Genomic DNA, 21,486 nt, shown 5'->3' with positions numbered 1-21,486 from the left:
GGAGATGTAAAACTTTAACCAAAATTTTCTAAGTCTAAAAGGGGGCATAATTTGCTCAAAAAACATGTCAGAGTTATGGGTCTTGACCCAGTGAGGTTGGTAATTGATCTAGAAAAAGAAAAAGTAAGTTTCAAATCTACATGCCTTTTAGAAATAGCTGTATGTACTTGCATGTAAAACTTTAACCAAAATTTTCTAAGTCCAAAAGGGGGCATAATTTGCTCAAAATACATGTCAGAGTTATGGGACTTGACCCAGAGAGGTAGGTAATTGACCTAGAAAAAGAAAAAATAAGTTTCAAAGCTATATGCCTTTAATTGATGGCTGTATGTACTTGCATGCAAAAACTTAACCAAGGTGTGACGCCGACGCCGACGCCAGGGTGAGTAGAATAGCTAGACTATTCGAAGAGCTAATTAAGGATTATTTATTACAAGAACAACATTACTAATACTGAGATTTTTTCATTCATTTATTTTTTCTCAAATCTTCATCAATTATCATTTAGCATTTTATGTCGCATAGGGTAGCTTTTAAATTTTATGATATTGATGGATGAATGTACATGTATGCAAAATGAATTACACTGATTTATTCTCCTGGTAAAATCATTTCAAATTGAGTTTGTTTTTAAAGTGTGTTTGTCGTTAAAGCTGTGCCACTGATACTCTTATTGTTGTAGATACTGTGTTTTAACATTTATGTAGAAGGCCATATTGGAAATAAGTTGTATGTATACTATGTACTCTTAATATGTCACCTTCTTAAAATAAAGTTATTATTATTATTATTATTATTATAGTTTTATAACCCCTAAGACACATGTGAAGTTTCAATTCAATATCTTCATCAGTTTTGGAGATAGTAACTTGCATGTAAAACTTTAACCAGGATTTTCTATGTCCAAAAGGGGACATAATTTGCTCAAAATACCCATCAGAGTTATGGAACTTGACCCAGTGAGGTTGGTAATTGACCTAGAAAAAGAAAAAAATAAGTTTCAAAGCTATATGCCTTTAAATGATGTACTTGCATGCAAAACTTTAACCAAAGTGTGATGCGGACACTGACGCCAGGGTGAGTAGAATAGCTAGACTATTCTTCGAATAGTCAAGCAAAAAATAGATAGTACATTTTATGTGCTTATCTGTTCACATGCAACCTTCAATAAATCAAAATATAAGAATTCTTCAAATTGCAGGAAAACACAGACAATATATGTCCACTAAAACAATTTTTCATTAAAAAGGAACTATAAAAAAATGATATTGTTTAACAGCCATATAAATACAATTTGCAAATCATTTACTTTTTAATATCTGCAAATCACTCATTGCTTGGTTTACAGTCACACTAACACAATATAGGTTATAGACTTTTTCAGCTTTTAATGGTGAAGCAGACCCCAGGTACCCTTCTGGGTATTATTTCATCGTGGGTGGGCACTTGGGTAAAACTACTGACCTTACATAAGCCAGCAGATGGGCTTCCTCACCACATGAAGATTTCTACACCCTAAACGAGTGATATTTTGAAGTTGTCAGTGATTCTATTTCAGGGTAATCTGCAAATACAGGACTTTGACCAAAGTCTGTATAAAACCCACAATTATGGAGTTTTTCTAACTAGTCATATGTTAAATTTACAGTGGAGAAATCATAATTACCAATTTGTTGTTTTAATTGAGCTTTCAATGTTTTTTCATACTGTCGACCATCCTCCAAACACTCCTTCAATAGCTCCTGTCTTTGATTTAAAGCAGACAAAATATCAAGGGCCTGAAATGAATGAAATTTACACTTAATTCTAACATCCAATTCATGTGTGATGAACAAGTATTTTTGTATTACAAATATTCTGCATCATCGTTTGTGAAGGTCAATTATTTCTGTACCACATGTAAAGGACAAATATTTTTGTAATATGTGTATCTGCTACAACAGAGAAATAAAACTTTTTTTCTCAACATTTTAGAATAAGAAAATTCTAAAAACAAACAAGAGGGTCACTGACCCTAAAGCGCTCACTTGTGTAAATGGCTTAAAGTGTGCTTGTATAACATAATGATACAAGTACAGAGTTACATGCCACACTCAATGGAGTGGCCATTTCTGACCCTAGGATATCAACTGAGTGGCTCTGAGGCTGTGTTTTTGGTGCTCTGTGCTTCTGAGAAATCCACCCTTACCTAGTATTATCTTTTTTTTTTCAGGAAAGATTCTATAAACCTATAATATATATGTTACTACACTCAGGGGAGTGCACATTTTTTAAGTTAGGGAAATACTCTGAACAATTATGGTAGAGTCGAACCTTGATATCAAATGCTAAATATCTAGGCTATAGGTATTATCACCGCTTCAGAGAAGGTTTTCAATTTATTTATTTGGGTTTTATGGCGCACCAACGCAGTATAGGTTACATGGCGCCAAACAGGACTACAAATTTTGGTTCCACATCTCATTTACATTGAAATAAAAACATGAGGTATGGAATCAAAATTTGCATACCTGCTGGAATCACAGAGTTACTGCAAAACCAAGTGTTAAGACCCTATTAGTCGCCTCTTACGATCATGCAAGGGTAAGGCAGTGGTTCCAATTCTTTTCATACACAGATCGTCCCAGAACCACATGGGGCGAAGGTTTTCAAAGTCAAAGTCTCTGATATGTAAGCCTGTGGTATAAACATCTCACACACAGAAGCTTAGCCATTTTTCCAAAATGAAAGCTGTACATACTATATTAGTTAATTAGTTCAACTAAAACTTATTGTATGCTTATAGTGATGTGACCTCTTGCAGGGAAATGTAAAAACAAGAGGACCATGATGGTCCTGAATCGCTCACCTCTTCCCACATGACCCAGTTTTGAGTATGACGTCGTTTTTTCTATTATTTGACATAGTGACCTAGTTTTTGAGCTCATGTGATCCAGTTCTGAACTTGACCTAGATATTATCAAGATAAAAATTCTGACTAATTTTCATGAAGATCCATTGAAAAATATGGTCTCTAGAGAGGTCACAAGGTTTTTCTATTATTTGACCTATTGACCTAGTTTTCGAAGGTATGTGACCCTGTTTTGAACTTGACCTAGATATCATCAAGGTGAACATTCTCACTAATTTTCATGAAGATCTCACCAAAAATATGGCCTCTAGAGAGGTCACAAAGTTTTTCTATTTTTACACCTACTGCCCTTGTTTTTGATCGCACGTGACCCAGTTTCAAAACTGACCTAGATATCATCAAGGTGAACATTCAGATCAATTTTCATGAAGATCCATTAAAAAATATGGCCTCTAGAGAGGTCAAAAGATTTTAATTATTTTAGACCTACTGACCTAGTTTTTGACCGCAGTTGACCCAGTTTCAAACTTGACCTAGATATCATCAAGATCAACATTCAGACCAACTTTCATACAGATCCCATGAAAAGTATGGCCTCTAGACAGGTCACAAGGTTTTTTTTATTATTTGACCTACTGACCTAGTTTTTAAGGCACGTGACCCAGTTTCAAACTTGACCTAGACATCATCAAGGTGAACATTCTGACCAATTTTCATGAAGATCCATTCAAGGGTATGGCCTCTAGAGAGGTCACAAAGGTTTTTCTATTTCAAGACCTACTGACCTAGTTTTTGATCGCAGTTGACCCAGTTTCAAACTTGACCTATATATCATCAAGATAAACATTCAGACCAACTTTCATACAGATCCCATGAAAAATATGGCCTCTAGAGAGGTTACGTTTTTTCATTATTTGACCTACTGACCTACTTTTTGAAGGCACGTGACCCAGTTTCGAACTTGACCTAGATATCATCAAGATGAACATTCTGACCAATTTTTATAGAGATCCATTCATAAGTATGGCCTCTAGAGAGGTTACAAGGTTTTTCTATTTTTAGACCTACTGACCTAGTTTTTGACCGCACATGACCCTGTTTCGAACTTGACCTAGATAATCATCAAGATGAACATTCAGACCAACTTTCATACAGATCCCATGAAAAATATGGCCTCTAGAGAGGTCACAAGGTTTTTCTATTATTTGACCTACGGACCTAGTTTTTGAAGGCACGTGACCCACTTTCGAACTTGACCTAGATATCATCAAGGTGAACATTCTGACAAATTTTCATGAAGATCTCATGAAATATATGGCCTCTAGAGAGGTCACAAGGTTTTTCTATTTCTAGACCTACTGACCTAGTTTTTGACCACACGTGACCCAGTTTTGAACTCGACCTAGATATCATCAAGATGAACATTCATACAAACTTTCATACAGATCCCATGAAAAATATGGCCTTTCGAGAGGTCACAAGGTTTTTCTATTATATGACCTACTGACCTAGTTTTTGAAGGCACGTGACCCAGTTTCGAACTTGACCTAGATATCATCAAGGTGAATGTTCTGACCAATTTTCATGAAGATCTTGTGAAATATATGGCCTCTAGAGAGGTCACAAGGTTTTTCTATTTTTAGACCTACTGACCTAGTTTTTGAAGGCATGTGACCCAGTTTCGAACTTGACCTAGATATCATCAAGATGAACATTCTGACCAACTTTCATAAAGATCCCACAAAAAATGTGACCTCTAGTGTGGTCACAAGCAAAAGTTTACGGACGGACGGACGACGGACACCGCGCTATCACAAAAGCTCACCATGTCACTTTGTGACAGGTGAGCTAAAAATCAGTGACATTTATGTCACTTTTATTCCATTAATCTTAAAATAAGTCTTTTCTGATACACAAATATTTATTTCCTACAAAGCAAATTCCCTCAAATTTATATTTTGGCATACAGTTGCATAAGATTGCATTTTAAGTAAATGTTAATACCATAATTCAGAAACATTTCATCAAATACTTCTTAAGGAAAATTACCCATCAACTGAACTTTTTCTGATAAAGCTGGTTGTGAATAAAAAGTAGCAATGTCTATCATAAGAAGGTAGTCAGCTATGTGTTCCTGAACATCTGTACTTACCTCCTGCAAGATCATGTGCTTGGGAACTCTACCAGTGTAGTGCTGCATTGCTTGGTTATATTTGAACACAGTCTTCTGAATATGAATAAAGAGATTGCGCAACTCAAGACGTCTGTACTTCTCTTTGTTTTGTTTCATTATCTTATTTCCTGGCATAAACTCTTCCCCAAGACGAGTAGAATCCTTTCTCTAGAATTAAAACAATATTTTTATAGCAATACAGCCTGATCACAAAGAAAATTTTATAATGCTAAAAATTCTGTAAGGAAAACATTAACATGTATTCAAAATTCTTCTTGCTCGATATCTGATGACAACAGACAAATCTCTAAATGAGCCGCACCATGAGAAAATCAACATAGTGGCTTTGCAACCAGCATGGATCCAGACCAGCCTGCACATCCACGCAGTCTGGTCAGGATCCATACTGATCTCTTTTAAAGCCTATTGCAATTAGAGAAACTGTAAGCAAACAGCATGGATTCTGACCAGACTGCATGGATGTGCAGGCTGGTCTGGATCCATGCTGGTCGCAAAGCCACTATGTTGGTTTTCTCATGGTGTGGCTCATTTTTCTTTGAGTTAAATCAAATAAGAGGCAATGGAGGAAATACATAGAAGTTACCGTGAAACTAGAGCTGCTTTTGAGAAAACTGCATGCTTCCCAAAATTGCCCTTATTGACATGTAAAACAAACAAACATTCTTTTAAGCTCACATTGGCCAAATTTTACTCCAGTCAAAGTTTCATACAAGTCAAAGTACATTTGATATATGTATCTTTCACCAAGCAATATCAGATATATTTTGCTTCATTATTTTGTGAAATTATCAGAATGATATATTTCACTATAGTATTTCGACTGCAAATGTTTTTACTTCTTTTCACATTCACTAGCTTTAATGCTGAAATATTTTTTTTAGCATAAAAATTCTGTAAGACTGGAGTGTCTTTCTTTTTTTTAAATTTACCCTGATCCCTAAAATTAAAGGATCTAGCACAGCAATTAGTCGTACTGGGAATTTTTCGCTATTTTCATTCAATTTAGCTGCTTATTTCTGCCCTGTCTTTTTCATATTTGGTATGATCCAATGTGAAATACAACTGCTTTCACTGATTCAGATCAATTAAAGATCTGCTTTAGACTGAAAGTTATATCCGCAGTAATATGTATATTCCAGAAAAAGCAAGATTTCCCCACCCCCAAACTCTGTAGGACAAAAGTGGAACTTTTATCTGTTGTCTTGGTGAATTATATGCAATTTTAAGTCTATTAAAGTTAACATATAAATAAATTAAAACAAAGTGAAACTTATCCACTATCAATGATTTTATTACAAACAGAGCCAAATGAAAATATCTTGTAGTTATTAGCATACCCAGGATATATAACATGTTGTGTTAAGTAACACAGACATCTAGACAGAAATTACTGACCACTTCAATCCTGCATTTCTTTATCTGAAAATCATCATCATAAGGCACTGTTGTATGCTGAGATTTCCGCTTGCTTTGACTCTGCTGGACAGGTTGACGGGTGCTGAAATCACGGCATAATGTACTTGGAATCGGATCCAAGGCATCATAGGATGTTACGTCTACATCAGACTCCTAAATAACATAATATCAACAAAAACTAGAGATGCTTTTGAGAAAAGCGCATGCCTCCCACAACTGCCTAATCATCTAAATAGTAAGTCAGTCTTTATATACTGTTTACTTAATCCACATGTGAATGCGCTTTCCTGACACCAGAAGGACGCCTATACTAACTGCGCAAGAAATCTGAGTGTTTTTGGTAAATCAAGGGCCATAATTCCGAAGTGCCTAGGCCGATTTGGCTAGTTAAAAAACCTGGCCGAGCACTTATTGGCAGACACATTTTGTTGAAGTTTGGTGAAGATCGGATGAGAAATGTTCGACTTAGAGTGCGGACAAGCTTTGTGACAGACACACACAGACTGGAGTAAATCAATATGTCTCCCACACCACTGTGTGGTGGGAGACATAATTATAACTGATGTCATTGCATTGATAAAAATCAAAATTACAAACCACTGTAACAAAAAGAGTTAACAATTATAGGTTGTATTATCTTTGTTTTGGGAAATATGCAGCGGAAATATTGCGCGACTTAAGGAGTGCAATATTCTTCTGGTAAAGAACGAGTGCATATTTCCCAATGCGAAGTTAATAACCTTTTTACTACATACATAAACAGGGTCTGTATGAACAATAATACGTGAAATACTAGGTGCCTACATCAGTTAATTAATACCAAAGACTCCTATTATTTAAGTAATGTACCAAACTGAATCTAAATTACAAAGTTTAAACAAGAGGGTCATGATGGCCCATTATCGCTCACCCGAGTTTAATTGCTTTCTTGAAAAAAATTCTTTGCTAAAGCTAAACAAGTAACCCCATGGGGTGGGGTCAATTTGACCCCGGAGGTCATGATTTGAACAAATTTTGTAGAAGTCTACTAGGCAATGCTACATGTCAAATATCTAAGATCTAGGCCTTCTGGTTTATTTTTAGAAAATTTTTGAAGATTTTCCTATGTGAAATCAAGTGACCCCTGGAGCGGGGTCAATTTTGACCCCGGGGTCATGATTTGAACAAATTTGTAGAGGTCCACTAGGCAATGCTACATGTAAAATATCTAAGCTCTATGCCTTCTGGTTTATTTTTAGAAAAAAATTGAAGATTTTCCTACATAAAACCATGTGACCCTTGGGGTGGGGTCAATTTTAACCCCAGGGGTCATGATTTGAACAAATTTTGTAGATGTCCACTAGGCAATGCTACATATGAAATATTTAAGCTCTAGGCCTTCTGGTTTATTTTGAAGATTTTTCTATGTACAATCAAGTAACCCTATGGGGCGGGGTCAATTTGATCCCGGGGGTCATGATTTGAACAAATTTTGTAGAAGTCTACTAGGCAATGCTACAAGTCAAATATCTAAGATCTAGGCCTTCTGGTTTATTTTAAGAAAATTTTTGAAGATTTTCCTATGTAAAATCAAGTGGCCCCTGGGGTGGGGTCAATTTTGATCCTGGGGGTCATGATTTGAACAAATTTTATAGAGGTCCACTAGGCAATGCTACAAGTCAAATATCTAAGCTCTAGGCCTTCTGGTTTATTTTTAGAAATTTTTAGAAGATTTGCCTATGTAAAATCAAGTGACCCCTGGGGTGGGGTCAATTTTGACCCCAGGGTTCATGATTTGAACAAATTTTGTAGAGGTCCACTAGGCAATGCTACATGTGAAATATCTAAGCTCTAGGCCTTCTGGTTTATTTTTAGAACATTTTTGAAGATTTTCCTATGTAAAATCAAGTGACCCCTGGGGCGAGGTCAATTTTGACCCCGGGGTCATGATTTGAATAATGTTAGTAGAGGTCCACTAGGCAATGCTACATGTCAAATATCTAAGCTCTAGGCTTCTGGTTTGTGAGAAGAAGATTTTTTAAGATTTTCCTATGTAAAATCAAGTGACCCCTGGGGGGGTCAATTTTGACCCCAGGGTCATGATTTGAACAAAATTGGTAGAGGTCCACTAGGCAATGCTTCACACCAAATATCTAAGCTCTAGGGCTTCTAGTTTTTGAGAAGAAGATTTTCAAAGTTTTTCCTTTTGGTTGCCATGGCAACCAAAATTCTGTATGGAATTCAATTCTTTGAACTATTTTTAAAGAAGACCATCCAAGGAACATCCCTGTGAAGTTTCATCAAAATTTGCCTGTTGGTTTAGGAGATGTTGTTTAAAGGAACGTGTGGACGGACGCTGGACGGCAGACAGTGAGTGATCACAATACCTCACCCTGAGCACTTTGTGCTCAGGTGAGCTAAAAACACAAATTGGTCTATAATTGAACAATTTGTACACTAATGATTAAACGTCTGCATGTTCATTTTTTTTTTAGAAGTTAACCAAATGCAGCACAAATTATAATGGTTTTTGAAAATCTGAACTTGGCAAAGCTACCTTGAGGTGTATTAAGGCCTCAACAGACAGAAGGATTTAGTTGTCCAACACCAACTAAATGCAAGATGTGCAGCCAAATATGATCATGTGTACGATGCTTTTCCTTGATTTTGTAAATCTTAAGTCTCGACTACAGATTACAACATGTTCTATTTTGTAAGTTTTGCCTTACGAACCACCCACGTCGACAAGCAACAAATTGGTAAATTATTAGCGGACAATTATGAGGTAAGTGAATGAAATTCCAGAAATAATTGTCCAATGAAGCATAAAATATTCCAATGTTAATTTTAGTATTCATTCCAATCCTTAAAATAAATATTATGAACTTTCACCTCAGAATCCTCTATTTTTATAGCAGCTTGCTCTTCTTGTCTTGATTCAGCTTGACTTCTTTCTCTACGTTCTTTTTCCATGTAGTCTTCCATTATTCTTATTTCCTGTTCCCAATCAATACTGTCTATTAAATCTGGAGACGAACTTTTTCTTTGATTTTCTGATGAGCTTTTGTCCTTATTTTCTGTAGTATTTTGTTTTGCTTCATCTTCAATTGTTTGATTTTGTTCCTTTTGCTGTTCATCAATCACTAAACATTCCTCATCAGTATCATCAAGCACAACACAATCTGACTCTGTTTTAGAACCACCTGTTATCTTTTCTTTCTTAACATTACTTTTCACATTCAGACAAGTACTCGAACTATTCCTTTCTCTATCTGTCTTATCTATAAGCTCTAAAGTATTAGCTATTTCAATACCTGCACTTTTTGCAATATCTAAAATGTCATTTATATCAGTAGTTTCGGATTTACATCTTTTAGCTGCATCTTTCTGAGCTATGTTTTCACTGGATTTACTAGAGTTTGTATGATGTTTTACTTCAAGTGAATTAATATCAGTCTTCATTATATCACTGAGTGAAGACAGAGATTTTGATGAGCTTCCTAAAGAGTCAACATCACCAGTTTCACCATCACTTTCAACATGAATACTATCACAGATTTCACCTCTTTCACAACTTCCAATTTCTGTTTCATCAGTTCTCAATTTCTTCCCTTGAGCAATTTCATTTTTTGATATGTATGATTCTGGTTTCTGTGCAATATTTTCTTCAGCATGAAAACCTGTATTTTGTTTTTTGAACACAGTATCGCTGCCTTTTCTTTGACCATTTAGATTTGTTGCAGGAATCTGTTCCTGCAAATTTGAAGAAACATTTCCTTCAGACACTGGCAAAGTAAAAAGTACCGGACTTGTTGCATTTGGCCTGACCATGGGAGATCCAGTCCCAAACTGACTAACAACATGCACATTTGCTACATCTGTTGCTGACATATTGGAGCCAGTTGAGCTAGGAACCACTGAAGAAGTTACTGGAACCAGCAACATTTGTTTCCCATCAGGAACAATCTTGAAAGGCATAGAAGCTACCTTTGGAAAACCAATCATATCTTTTGGTGGTACTGCAACATGCATTTTTCCTGATGTGTCTGGTGTAAATCTGATTGGATAAACACCTGTAGCACCTGGAGCTACTGCAGTACCATTTGAAGTTATCAAAGTTCCCCCAGAAGTACATGGAGACATCACAGACCCTATGTTTGAAATATTTTTTAATGGAAGAAATCCGCTTACTGAACTACTAGGTAAAGTCACTGTAGCTACATACTGTGGACATGGGAAACCAGCCCTCATGCCTGGGCCAGTTCCATTCACAAAGACACAATTTCCGGACGTATGAACTGCACCAACAGGACCTGGCATTCGTGGAACACTTTGAGGTCCAGATGTACTTGACGTCATTCCTGATACGCTAGAACCTTGAAAATTTTGAGTACTAACTGGACGAGTTGCAGCTAAGGATGTCACTGCTGGATTTAAGAAAGGTTTAGTCACTGGGAAGCCAGACATCTGAGAAGCATTTGGAAGAACAACAGCCCTAAATGGTCCACCACCAGCAGGCGGCTGTCCTGCAAAGGGTACTGGAGAACCATCTCGATCAAGGATAGGCTGTACAACTGCTATCTTGGCTCCTGGAGGTAGCTGACTAGGGTGTATGTTTTTGTCAAGAGGCATAAATACAACATCAGATCCAGAAATATTCGGACTTAAACCTGAATTTGCATTTGATATCTGATTTATTTTTGAGGTGCTTATTGATCCTTTAGGTGCTTGGGGCACTGAGGAAACTGGCCCGTCGAATTTTTTTACATTTTCAATATTATCAATTAACCCTTGTCCCTGGTTGAGATTATGTGTTGGCACAGATCCATGAATGACAAGATTGCCAACAGATTTAATTGAGGCACCTGCTGTTGAAGCTACTCCTTGCTGAAGATTGGCAAGGTTTATAAAGCTATGATGTCCCATAGTCTGCCCAGTTGCAGTAACCACAGTAACACCTTGATTTGTCTGGATCCGTTCCAAAGTTGAAGTTGACAATGTCTCATTAGCAGCTGCACTAGCACCTCTTGAAACTGGTCTAGATTTATTACCAGCAGTATTTGATCCACCAGCAGAAGACTTTGCAGCATGCAGTGCCTGTTTCAGTTGTTGTATAGTCAAATTACTATTGCCAGTATAGGCTTTCCATAACTGAGTCTTGTACTTCTTTAAAGCTTTTTCTATGCCTTCCCTAGAAACGGAAAATTTTGATGCAGTCACCCCTTTTTTTTCTTCAGCTATGATCAGATTTCTCAACCGCTCAGCAAATTTTATCTTATCAATCAATTTCTTCTGCAACCTCATATTGTACCGCTTCCTTTCATCTTCTGACATTGCTTTAGACTTTGTACATTCCTGACCATCATCCACCACTGTCACAACCTCGTCAGTGTTCTTTTCCTTTTTCTCATCCTTACCTACATTATTAGTAACTTTTATTCTGATGGAGAACATTTCGCTGGGAAGTTTGGGTTTCAGTTCTGGTGGAATCACAGCCGGCTTATCAGCCTTCGGTAAAAACTCCAGTAAATAGGCGCCCCACACAATAAACTGACTTTTAGATGTATCACACATGTAATCCTTAGAGATAATGTGTGAGATTTTTGAGAGCATGTTAGTTCTGTCAACCTCCCAATTACAATTTGACATGATCTCCAGCAGTTTGATCTCTGCCTGTGCATCCTGCGATTTATCATCCGATTTCTTTTTTGCTTTAAGACAGACCATCTGGGTTTTCCATTTAGTCTCATCTTGAGATGGTTTCTGAAATATTAAAGGTTATTTCAGTCATATTTACTATCAATACAAAAAATTACAATGTTTTGTTCCAATATCTATATGACATGCATCATTCAATGCAAAACTCTGTCAGTCACTTTTATCAGCAGTCTTAATATTGAGAACATTTTTGTTTGTTTCTGATGAAAACTGCCAGAAGCTGTGACTACATAAAATTATTCTGGGTTTGGAGAGTATGCCAACAGACCATGCAGGCTTACAAGTACATACTCACATTCAACATAGGTAAATAAAAATGTTGAAGGGAAATAATCAGTGTATTTATCAGCTGTCATATACACTGCCTAATAAAAACTGAACTATTGACGAAACATTTGAATCAAATTCCTATTAAGTAGTTACAGACACAAACAATAATTTATTACCTTTTCTTCATCCTTCAATTTTTTGAGCAACCTATTTGTCAGGCCCATTTTTTCTGTTAAACTTTGTGGTCGATTTCCTTTTGATGTAGAGGGGAGATCACTACTGCTCTTGTTATCACCAGAGTTATCTTCCTTGTCAGAGTCTACAAGATCTATCACAGTTTTGGAAGCTTTGCTGCCAGGGCCACCCTTTCTTTTATTAAGTTGGGTAATATCTCTTTTTCTGAAAATACAATACAATACCTTTTATTTTGGCATTAAACAATATACATTTTATAGCCACAAATGAAATATTGGTGAGCAAAAGAAATAGAGGATATTTGTTTGTTTTGAGTGAATATGGAATATATCTCACTAAGAAGTGAGAAAATTTCAAATATTTTCACGAGCGCGTAGTGCGAGTGAAAATGTGAAAATTTTCTCACTTCGAGGTGAGATATATTCCATATTCACTCAAAACAAACAAATTTTCTTTTTATTTTATGCTCAAATACGTTGAGAGAAGTAAAATAATTTGAATCGAGAAATAAACTATAAAGAACAAAGTGCGACTACAATTTTCATCCTGTTTTAAGCACATAATTTAAAATTCATGCACGTTTGAGAGGGCAGAGCTATATCTCTCACAGTGTGAAAATATAGATTTCATATTTCACAGTGTGAGTGATGAGATATGAAAATATTTAACTGATAGAATACAGTATTTCATTAGTTAGCATAAAATAAAAGACTTATATTCAGTTGTTAACAGATGTTATCAGAGGCACAATGAAATTTTAGCAATTTGAAATAGTCACAATTTACTGTACACAGTATTATCAGGTACTGTCAGGGTCAAACTGGAACTGAAAAAAAGTCTAAACAGTTATAATTTTCACAGTATTTAATCATTTTAATTTTACAAATAATAATCAATGGTACTCTACCTAGTTCTAAATCTGTACATGCATAGGAACCAATGATTTCTCCACCAAAGTGTAAGATAAAAGAAACAAGGGTGTCAAAATGTTCACATTTCTGTAAATTTGGCAATTCTATATTTCAAAAGATCAAATTGTTTAAAGCAAATGATGCAAGCTGAGCAACAGATTTTTTATTTGAAAATCCCATTTTTTTCTGTTGCAAGTCCTAGAACTATCAAGTTTGAGCATGTTACAAATTGGATGTATCAGACTATCTGCCGGAGATTTAAGGATTTGGATGATAATTCAAACAAGGGACTTACCTTCTATATGGACCAACATAAGGCTTATTTCTCGAACAAAGGACTTACCTTCTGTATGGACCAACATAAGGCTTTCTTCTCGAACAAAGGACTTACCTTTTGTATGGACCAACATAAGGCTGTATTCTAGAGCAAGAGACTTACTGTCTGTACAGACCAACATAAGGCTGTATTCTACACATGAGAGTTACTGTCTGTATGGACCAATATAAGGCTGTATTCTACAGCAAGAGTTACTGTCTGTACCGACCAATATAAGGCTGTATTCTAGAGCACCAATATAAGGCTTTCTTCTCGAACAAGGGACTTACCTTTTGTATTGCAACATAAGGCTTTCTTCTCGAACAAGGGACTTACCTTCTGTATGGACCAACATAATGCTTTCTTCTCGAACAAGAGACTTACCTTCTGTATCGACTAACATAAGGCTTTCTTCTTGAACAAGGGACTTACCTTCTGTATGGACCAACATAAGGCTTTCTTCTCAAACAAGGGACTTACCTTCTGTATCGACTAACATAAGGCTTTCTTCTTGAACACGGGACTTACCTTCTGTATGGACCAACATAAGGCTTTCTTCTCGAACAAGGGACTTACCTTCTGTATGGACCAACATTTATTTATAAGGCTTTCTTCTCAAACAAGGGACTTACCTTCTGTATGGACCAACATAAGGTCGTATTCTAGAGCAAGAGACTTACTGTCTGTACAGACCAACATAAGGCTGTATTCTAGAGCACCAATATAAGGCTTTCTTCTCGAACAAGGGACTTACCTTCTGTTTGGACCAACATAAGACTTTCTTCTCAAACAAGGGACTTACCTTCTGTATGGACCAACATAAGGCCGTATTCTAGAGCAAGAGACTTACTGTCTGTACAGACCAACATAAGGCTGTATTCTAGAGCACCAATATAAGGCTTTCTTCTCGAACAAGGGACTTACCTTTTGTATGGACCAACATAAGGCTTTCTTCTCGAACAAGGGACTTACCTTCTGTATGGACAAACATAAGGCTTTCTTATCAATCAAGGGACTTATGTTCTGTATTGACCAACATATGGCTTTCATCTCGAACAAGGGACCAACAAGTTACTGTCTGTACGGACCAACATAAGGCTTTATTCTAGAGCAAGAGGGTTACTGTCTGTACGGACCAACATAAGGCTGTATTCTCAAACAAGGGACTTACCTTCTATATGGACCAACATAAGGCTGTATTCTAGAGCAAGAGACTTACTGTTGGTTGTATTCTTTACATGATACTTTCTTCTTTAGCAAGAGATTAACTGATATGTGAACCAAAACAGACTTCATACTGTTTATATGGGCCTACATAAGGCTGTATTATAGAACAAAAGGCTTACTGTTTGCATGGGTCAACATAAAACTATATTCTAGAACATGAGACTTACTGTTTGAATGGCCAACATAAAGCTGTATTCTAGAACATGAGACTTACTGTTTGTATGGGGCAACATTAGGCTGTATTCTAGAACAAAATGCTTACTGTTTGTATGGGCCAACACAAAACTACATTCTAGAACATTAGGCTTACTGTCTGTATGGGCCAACATATGGCTGTATCCTAGAACAAGAGACAAAATCTTCAGGATAAACTTCATCATCAGACTCCTCATCAGAGATCTCCAGAACACCTGTCTCTTCATTTAACTGAAAATATAACATAAAACTATACAGCACTAGGTATAAGCAGTTGAATCCGAGCTCAACAATCTGATATCATAAATATTAATCACATATATAAACTCTGCTGAATTTACTTGTATATTGCCACTCACAAAAAGACTTGTTATTAGGACTGGGACGATTAGTCGGTTAATCGGATCCGATTCGATTACTTTGTAAAACCGGTTTCAATTTTGTAAAACCGCTAATCGCTCTCAAACAATAAACACCACGAATTGTACCTTATCTTCTTTATATATTTCTTTGACATACAACATGATACAACGGCAGTATATTTCTGCTAAAACACATCAACTTGAACATAATTAATAGTCTCAGATTTGCCTGTCATGATATATCTAAAAAATACACTAAAATATGACTTGTTAATTATCACACTGATTGCGAATGATAAAGTCCGTAAGTTCCTGATGAAGACTGCTGCTGGAAGTACCTTTATACGGTCGTCAGGAAAGAAAACAGCATTTTTAATATGGTGGCCGATTAACCGGTTCAATTCAATTACATACAAATGATTAACCGATTAACCAATTTAGAAATTGTCCCAGCCCTACTTGTTATATCAGTTCAGCTTTTACTATCAATGTAATAGTTTTGTTACAGTTCATAACAGTTTTTGTGTAAAAAAATATGCACCGTTAATTCCTATTTATAATCTTATAATGTGCACCGATGTAGCATGCACCCTACCTTTCTTCAAAATACTATTTTATGTACATAAAATTAGTTTCCTTTAAAAAAATGAACTACTCTTACAGGGGTTTCATTAAGAGAATGGTGCTGGGGATTTCCCTCTGCTATATGTGGTCTGCAGCCCTGGCTCTTTTTCCTGTAGGAAATAGAATTCTAAATGGGAGATCGTAAAGACCCCCTTCCACTCTGCAACTTCCCCCTTCTATACTTCAACTATCAATGAAACCCCTGATCTTATCTTTTATAGAATGTAATGGCAATCCTGTTTTTCAGTCAACACAGTTTGGCAGGAGTAGTTTCCCTTTACTGATATGGTGAACAATTGTAAACAAACTTGTTTTAAAGTTAGAAAACTGATCAATAAGAATTTCTTCACTGCTATTTTAAACTCTGCAAAGTACAACTTACTAAAAGAAATATCACTCAGCTAAATCACTAGTTCACAGTATGTGCTATACATGTTCATCACTAAATTTTTCTGGACTTAAGTCAAACTTGAATAAAAAAAGTATGAAAACTGCTTTCTTATATTATGCAATAAAACACTTCTTGAATGGCTTGCCAGTCAAGTCAAAACTATCAGTCCTCAGTAATTTCAACCTCAGGTGATAGTTTTGACTGTTTACTGACAAGCTCTTCAGTCAGTGTATACAACACCTTCCATGAATCATTGCACTTCAGACAAAATTACATAAATCATAGTTTACCGTATTTTCCCGTATTAACGCCCCTGGGGGCGTTACATTTTCGAAAGAGGGGGCGTTTATTTGAGGTAAAAAAATAAAAAATGAAATTTTTTACAAAACTTAAAAACATCGTTCAAACTAGCTGTAAAGTGTTTCTGTGTTGTTTAATCCCCCCAAAACGTAATTATTTGGCATCCAATTTAATGCAGTGTGTCTTTTATGCATTTAAATACGGTACCTCGTGTATTCCATGTTTGGCTTTTTGACACGCTCGCGACACTACACATTACGTCATGACCCATAACATTTTCCTTAGTACATGCGGTTAGCTAATAGCGCAATACACAATGTCAATGGTTTGACACGCTGCTGTGCCTGCTTTTGAATTAAAAGTTCTTAAAACTGCCGAAGAAAAGGGTATATCGTAAACACATTGCTGCAAGTTTGTTTAAAGTTGGCAGGAAGCGTGTGCGCGACTGTTGTAAAAACAAATCAAAAATGTATTTACCGTTTAATTTTCTGTTTGATGATTGGATACGTACCATACTTAGTAAAAATGTTTTGGACTTACGGTACATGGACTGTTTAAAAGTGTGTTTAATTTTTAATACATTGGACTTTAGTACTGTAAATTACTTATTATATGGACTTATAAAAATGAGGTAGGTGATTTTTTCCCCGTTCTTGTTGACTTTTTTCCCTCCAAAATGGGTGGGGGCGTTAATTAGAGGGGGGCCTTAATTCGGGAAAATACGGTATATCAACCTAATTTAGATCGTAAAATGATAAAACTTAAACAGAATCATTCTAAAAGTTATTGCCCTGTAATGACAATCTGCAACTTCTGTTTGAGAACCTTCTCTAAATGTGGTTCCAAGCTTCTCCACTTGTTACCAGATGCCATGGTTTGTATGAGCTATGGCCATACATACAGACATAGAACTTGTAATCTGTCAAAATAGGTCGGCAATCTTAAGGTAGCTACAAGGGAAAAACCAGTCCTACAGATATTTGTTGAATGACTCTGGAAGGGTTTGAAGCAGCAACCACGGGTTGAGCTATTAATGCCATAAATCTCCTTTAAAACTTTCAGATATTAGCCAACAAAAAGTTATGAAGAGCTCAACTTATATTTAACAAGTGTGTTGTAACACAAAAAAGCATGTTATGTTTACAATAGGCTATAAAAGACATGCCATATACATATTGCTGTTTTGAAGAAGATACTACCACAATTTTAGCTATCTATCATCTTAAGGACTATCAAACCACATGCTGGATAATCTTAACTTTAGTCAATGTTAAAAACAATGCAAATTACGAGGAAAACAAGATTATATTATCTAATTTTTGACCCTTGCAATGGCATTTCAAGCCGCATGCTGCAGTATACTACGCAAAACTGAAATAATGTTAAACCATAGTTTCCCTCAAGTTATTAAGATTTCACTCACAACAAGGATTACATATAAACAAGTACCTGTAAACAAATTTGATTACACTCAATTCATGAAGGATACAAGTTACATAAGAGCTGTCTGATGACAGCACGCTCGACTTTTCTCAGTCTTTGATTCTGTATTAGAGCTTTGCCAGTAAAAAACTTTATAAAACTTTAACCAAAATATTCTATGTTAAGAAAGGGAAATAACTCTGTCAAAATTCAAACAGAGTTATGGGAATGGTTTTTCCTGGTGAAGACTGATAGTAAATAACTACTTTAAGTTTCAAATCAAAAGCTTTGATAGTAACAGAGATATATGACTTTATCAAAAATTTTAACCCAAAAATTCTAAGTTAAAAAGGGGCATAACTCTGTCAAAATTCAAATCAGTTATGGGGATTGTTTCTTCTGGTGAAGACTTTGATAGTTAATAACTATTTTAAGTTTCATGTCAAAAGCTTTGATAGTAACAGAGATATGTGACTTTATCAAAAACTTTAATCGACGGTTACGCTGATGCCGACGCCGAGGTGAGTGCAATAGCTCTACTTTTTCTGCGATTCTTCGAAAAGCAGAGAAAACAAGAGCTGGCGGATGACAGCGCGCTCGACTATTCGAAGAATTGATTGAAGAATGGGGTCAAAATATTTCCATAGATTTTCAGACTAAACAAAAAAATGGATTAAACAAAAAATGTTCCTGTATTTGTGGATTTCGATTAGTCTTGCACTAAATGGCAATGTGTGACCATGATGGCAAATATGTTAAGTTATATGTTAGGCAAAACATGGACTTATATGAAAAATTTAACTTATCTCCAAGTCCAAAAGGGGCCATAATTCAGTCAAAATAGTTGACAGAGTTATGTACTCTTGCCTACAGATGGAAATCATGTTGATAAACTAGTGTTAAAAGTTTCAAAGCCACAGTTCAAATAGTTTTGACAAAACACTGACTTGTAGGAAAAACTGAACAAATTTGAAAGTCCAAAAAGGGCCATAATTCAGTCAAAATAGTTGTCAGAGTTATGTACTCTTGCCTAGAGATGGAAATCATAATGATAAACAAGTGTTTAAAGTTTAAAAGACATATGTCAAATAGTCTTGACAAAACATGGACATATACAAAACAGAACCAGTTTCCAAGTTCAAAAAGGGCCATAATTCAGCCAAAAAAGAGGAGAGAGTTACATACTCTTGCCTATTGATAGAGACTATTATACTGAACAAGATATAAAAGTTTCAAAGCCATATGTCAAACACTTTACACAAAATATAAACTGGTACGAAAAACTTAACCAAGATTTCTAAGTCAAAAGGGGCCATAATTCAGTCAAAATGCTTGATGGAGTTATGTACTCTTGCCTACAACTGGATATTGTGATGGTAAACAAGTGTTGAAAGTTTCAAAGCTTTATCTCAAAAGACTTTGTCAAAATGTGGACTGGTACGAAAAACTTAACCAGGATTTCTAAGTCAAAAAGGGGCCATAATTCAGTCAAAATGCTTGACAGAGTTATGTACTCTTGCCTATAACTGGACATGGTGATGGTAAACAAGTGTTGAAAGTTTCAAAGCTTTATCTCAAAAGACTTTGTCAAAATATGAACTGGTACGAAAAACTTAACCAAGATTTCTAAGTCAAAAGGGGCCATAATTCAGTCAAAATGCTTGACAGAGTTATGTACTCTTGCCTATAACTGGACATGATGATGGTAAACAAGTGTTGAAAGTTTCAAAGCTTTATCTCAAAAGACTTTGTCAAAATATGAGACTGGTACGAAAAACTTAACCAGTGTACGCACGACGCCACGTGGGAAGGATAGCTCTACTTATTCTCAAAGTCGAGCAAAAATCATGAATTGAATCTCCTATAACTTTATGTATTGAAGAACTAAATATACATGTATCACTTCATCATAAATGCATAACATTGTTTGATTTATCTTGAATATATTCATAAAACTACTACTTCTGCCATCTTTTCTTATAGCAAGGTTTTTGAGAACTGCGGTTTTATTTTGCAAGAACGAGATTGAGTTATTTTTGTTTTGTTTTTGTTGGATTTAACATCACACCGACACAATTAAAGGTCATATGGCGACTTTCCAGTTTTTATGGTACATGAAGACCCCAGGTGCCCCTCTGTGCATTATATCATCACAAGTAGCACCTGGGTAGAACCACCCACCTTCCATAAGCCAGCTAGATGGCTTCCTCACATGAAGAATTCAATGCCCAGAGTGAGGCTCAAACTCACATCGCTAAGGCGGATGTAAGTTATACATTATCCTAAAGGTCTCCAGTGTCGTAGTAAAAGCTTTTCAAATTTTTTATATATCTTTAAAATGTCAATTTTAAGGCTAAATATGGTATTTTCCTGTTGTAAAAATTAGGTAAAGACACAATTTCTACTTTATTTTTAGATTTTAGAAACTGTACAGAATGTATGAAAATATTGCTCTCATGCTAAAACTATTAGTTTATGATATCCTGGAAGTTTTAAAACAATCCATTCACAAATTTGTGTTTTTTTTAAATTTTTGTTGTCAAAAATAGCTTTACAATGGAAAATACCCCATCAAGATTTTTTAACAATAATTACAAAATTTATAAAGGTATATAAATTTTAAAGGTTCCTATTACATATACCAGCCTCAGAGTCCTGTAGTATGATGTATAAAATCAATAGTATTGTCTAACAGTGTAAGAAAAATTAAGGAACAAACCTGTTATAGAAGAGGTGGATAAAACATTAGAAATATCAATGAAGTGATTAACACTCTGGTAATATCACATTGTTTGAGGAAATATGTTTATACCACTCTACCTGAGGAACTAGGTTTTGTCTGAGTTCAATGGCCCTAAATTCTTTAAATGTCTTTTAAAGTATGGAAAAAAATAGTGCCACATTTTTTTGCACATACAAAAATAAAACACATGACAGTATATAACAGAACTGGTATATATCCATGTTTGACATTTGCAGGAATATAAATATGCTATTCCCATTTTCAATTTGCAATTGCCAAAGCAGCTGTTGTATACAGGAGCCAAAGCAGTGCTGTTGTATACAGGCTATGTACTGAAGTCTATATGGATAACAAAGTTATGACTGAGACTAC

General features: G+C 35.6%; 1 protein-coding gene across 1 annotated transcript in view; it reads right to left on the bottom strand.

The window, feature by feature from the left end:
* The window catches only part of LOC123556372 (uncharacterized), a 72,113-nt gene that overhangs the window by 3,443 nt on the left and 47,184 nt on the right, over positions 1–21,486 (bottom strand). The window contains exons 14-19 of the mRNA XM_045347021.2: positions 15,388–15,503; positions 12,605–12,827; positions 9,333–12,203; positions 6,441–6,614; positions 5,004–5,192; positions 1,667–1,778 (exon numbers count right to left, since the gene is read on the bottom strand). Of these exons, the coding sequence (XP_045202956.2) occupies positions 1,667–1,778; positions 5,004–5,192; positions 6,441–6,614; positions 9,333–12,203; positions 12,605–12,827; positions 15,388–15,503 (3,685 nt within the window). The remainder of the gene's footprint in view (positions 1–1,666; positions 1,779–5,003; positions 5,193–6,440; positions 6,615–9,332; positions 12,204–12,604; positions 12,828–15,387; positions 15,504–21,486) is intronic.

This window comes from Mercenaria mercenaria, chromosome 5 (assembly GCF_021730395.1).
Source record: "Mercenaria mercenaria strain notata chromosome 5, MADL_Memer_1, whole genome shotgun sequence".
NCBI classification, from domain to species: domain Eukaryota; kingdom Metazoa; phylum Mollusca; class Bivalvia; order Venerida; family Veneridae; genus Mercenaria; species Mercenaria mercenaria.
This window is presented reverse-complemented; position numbering and strand designations above follow the sequence as displayed.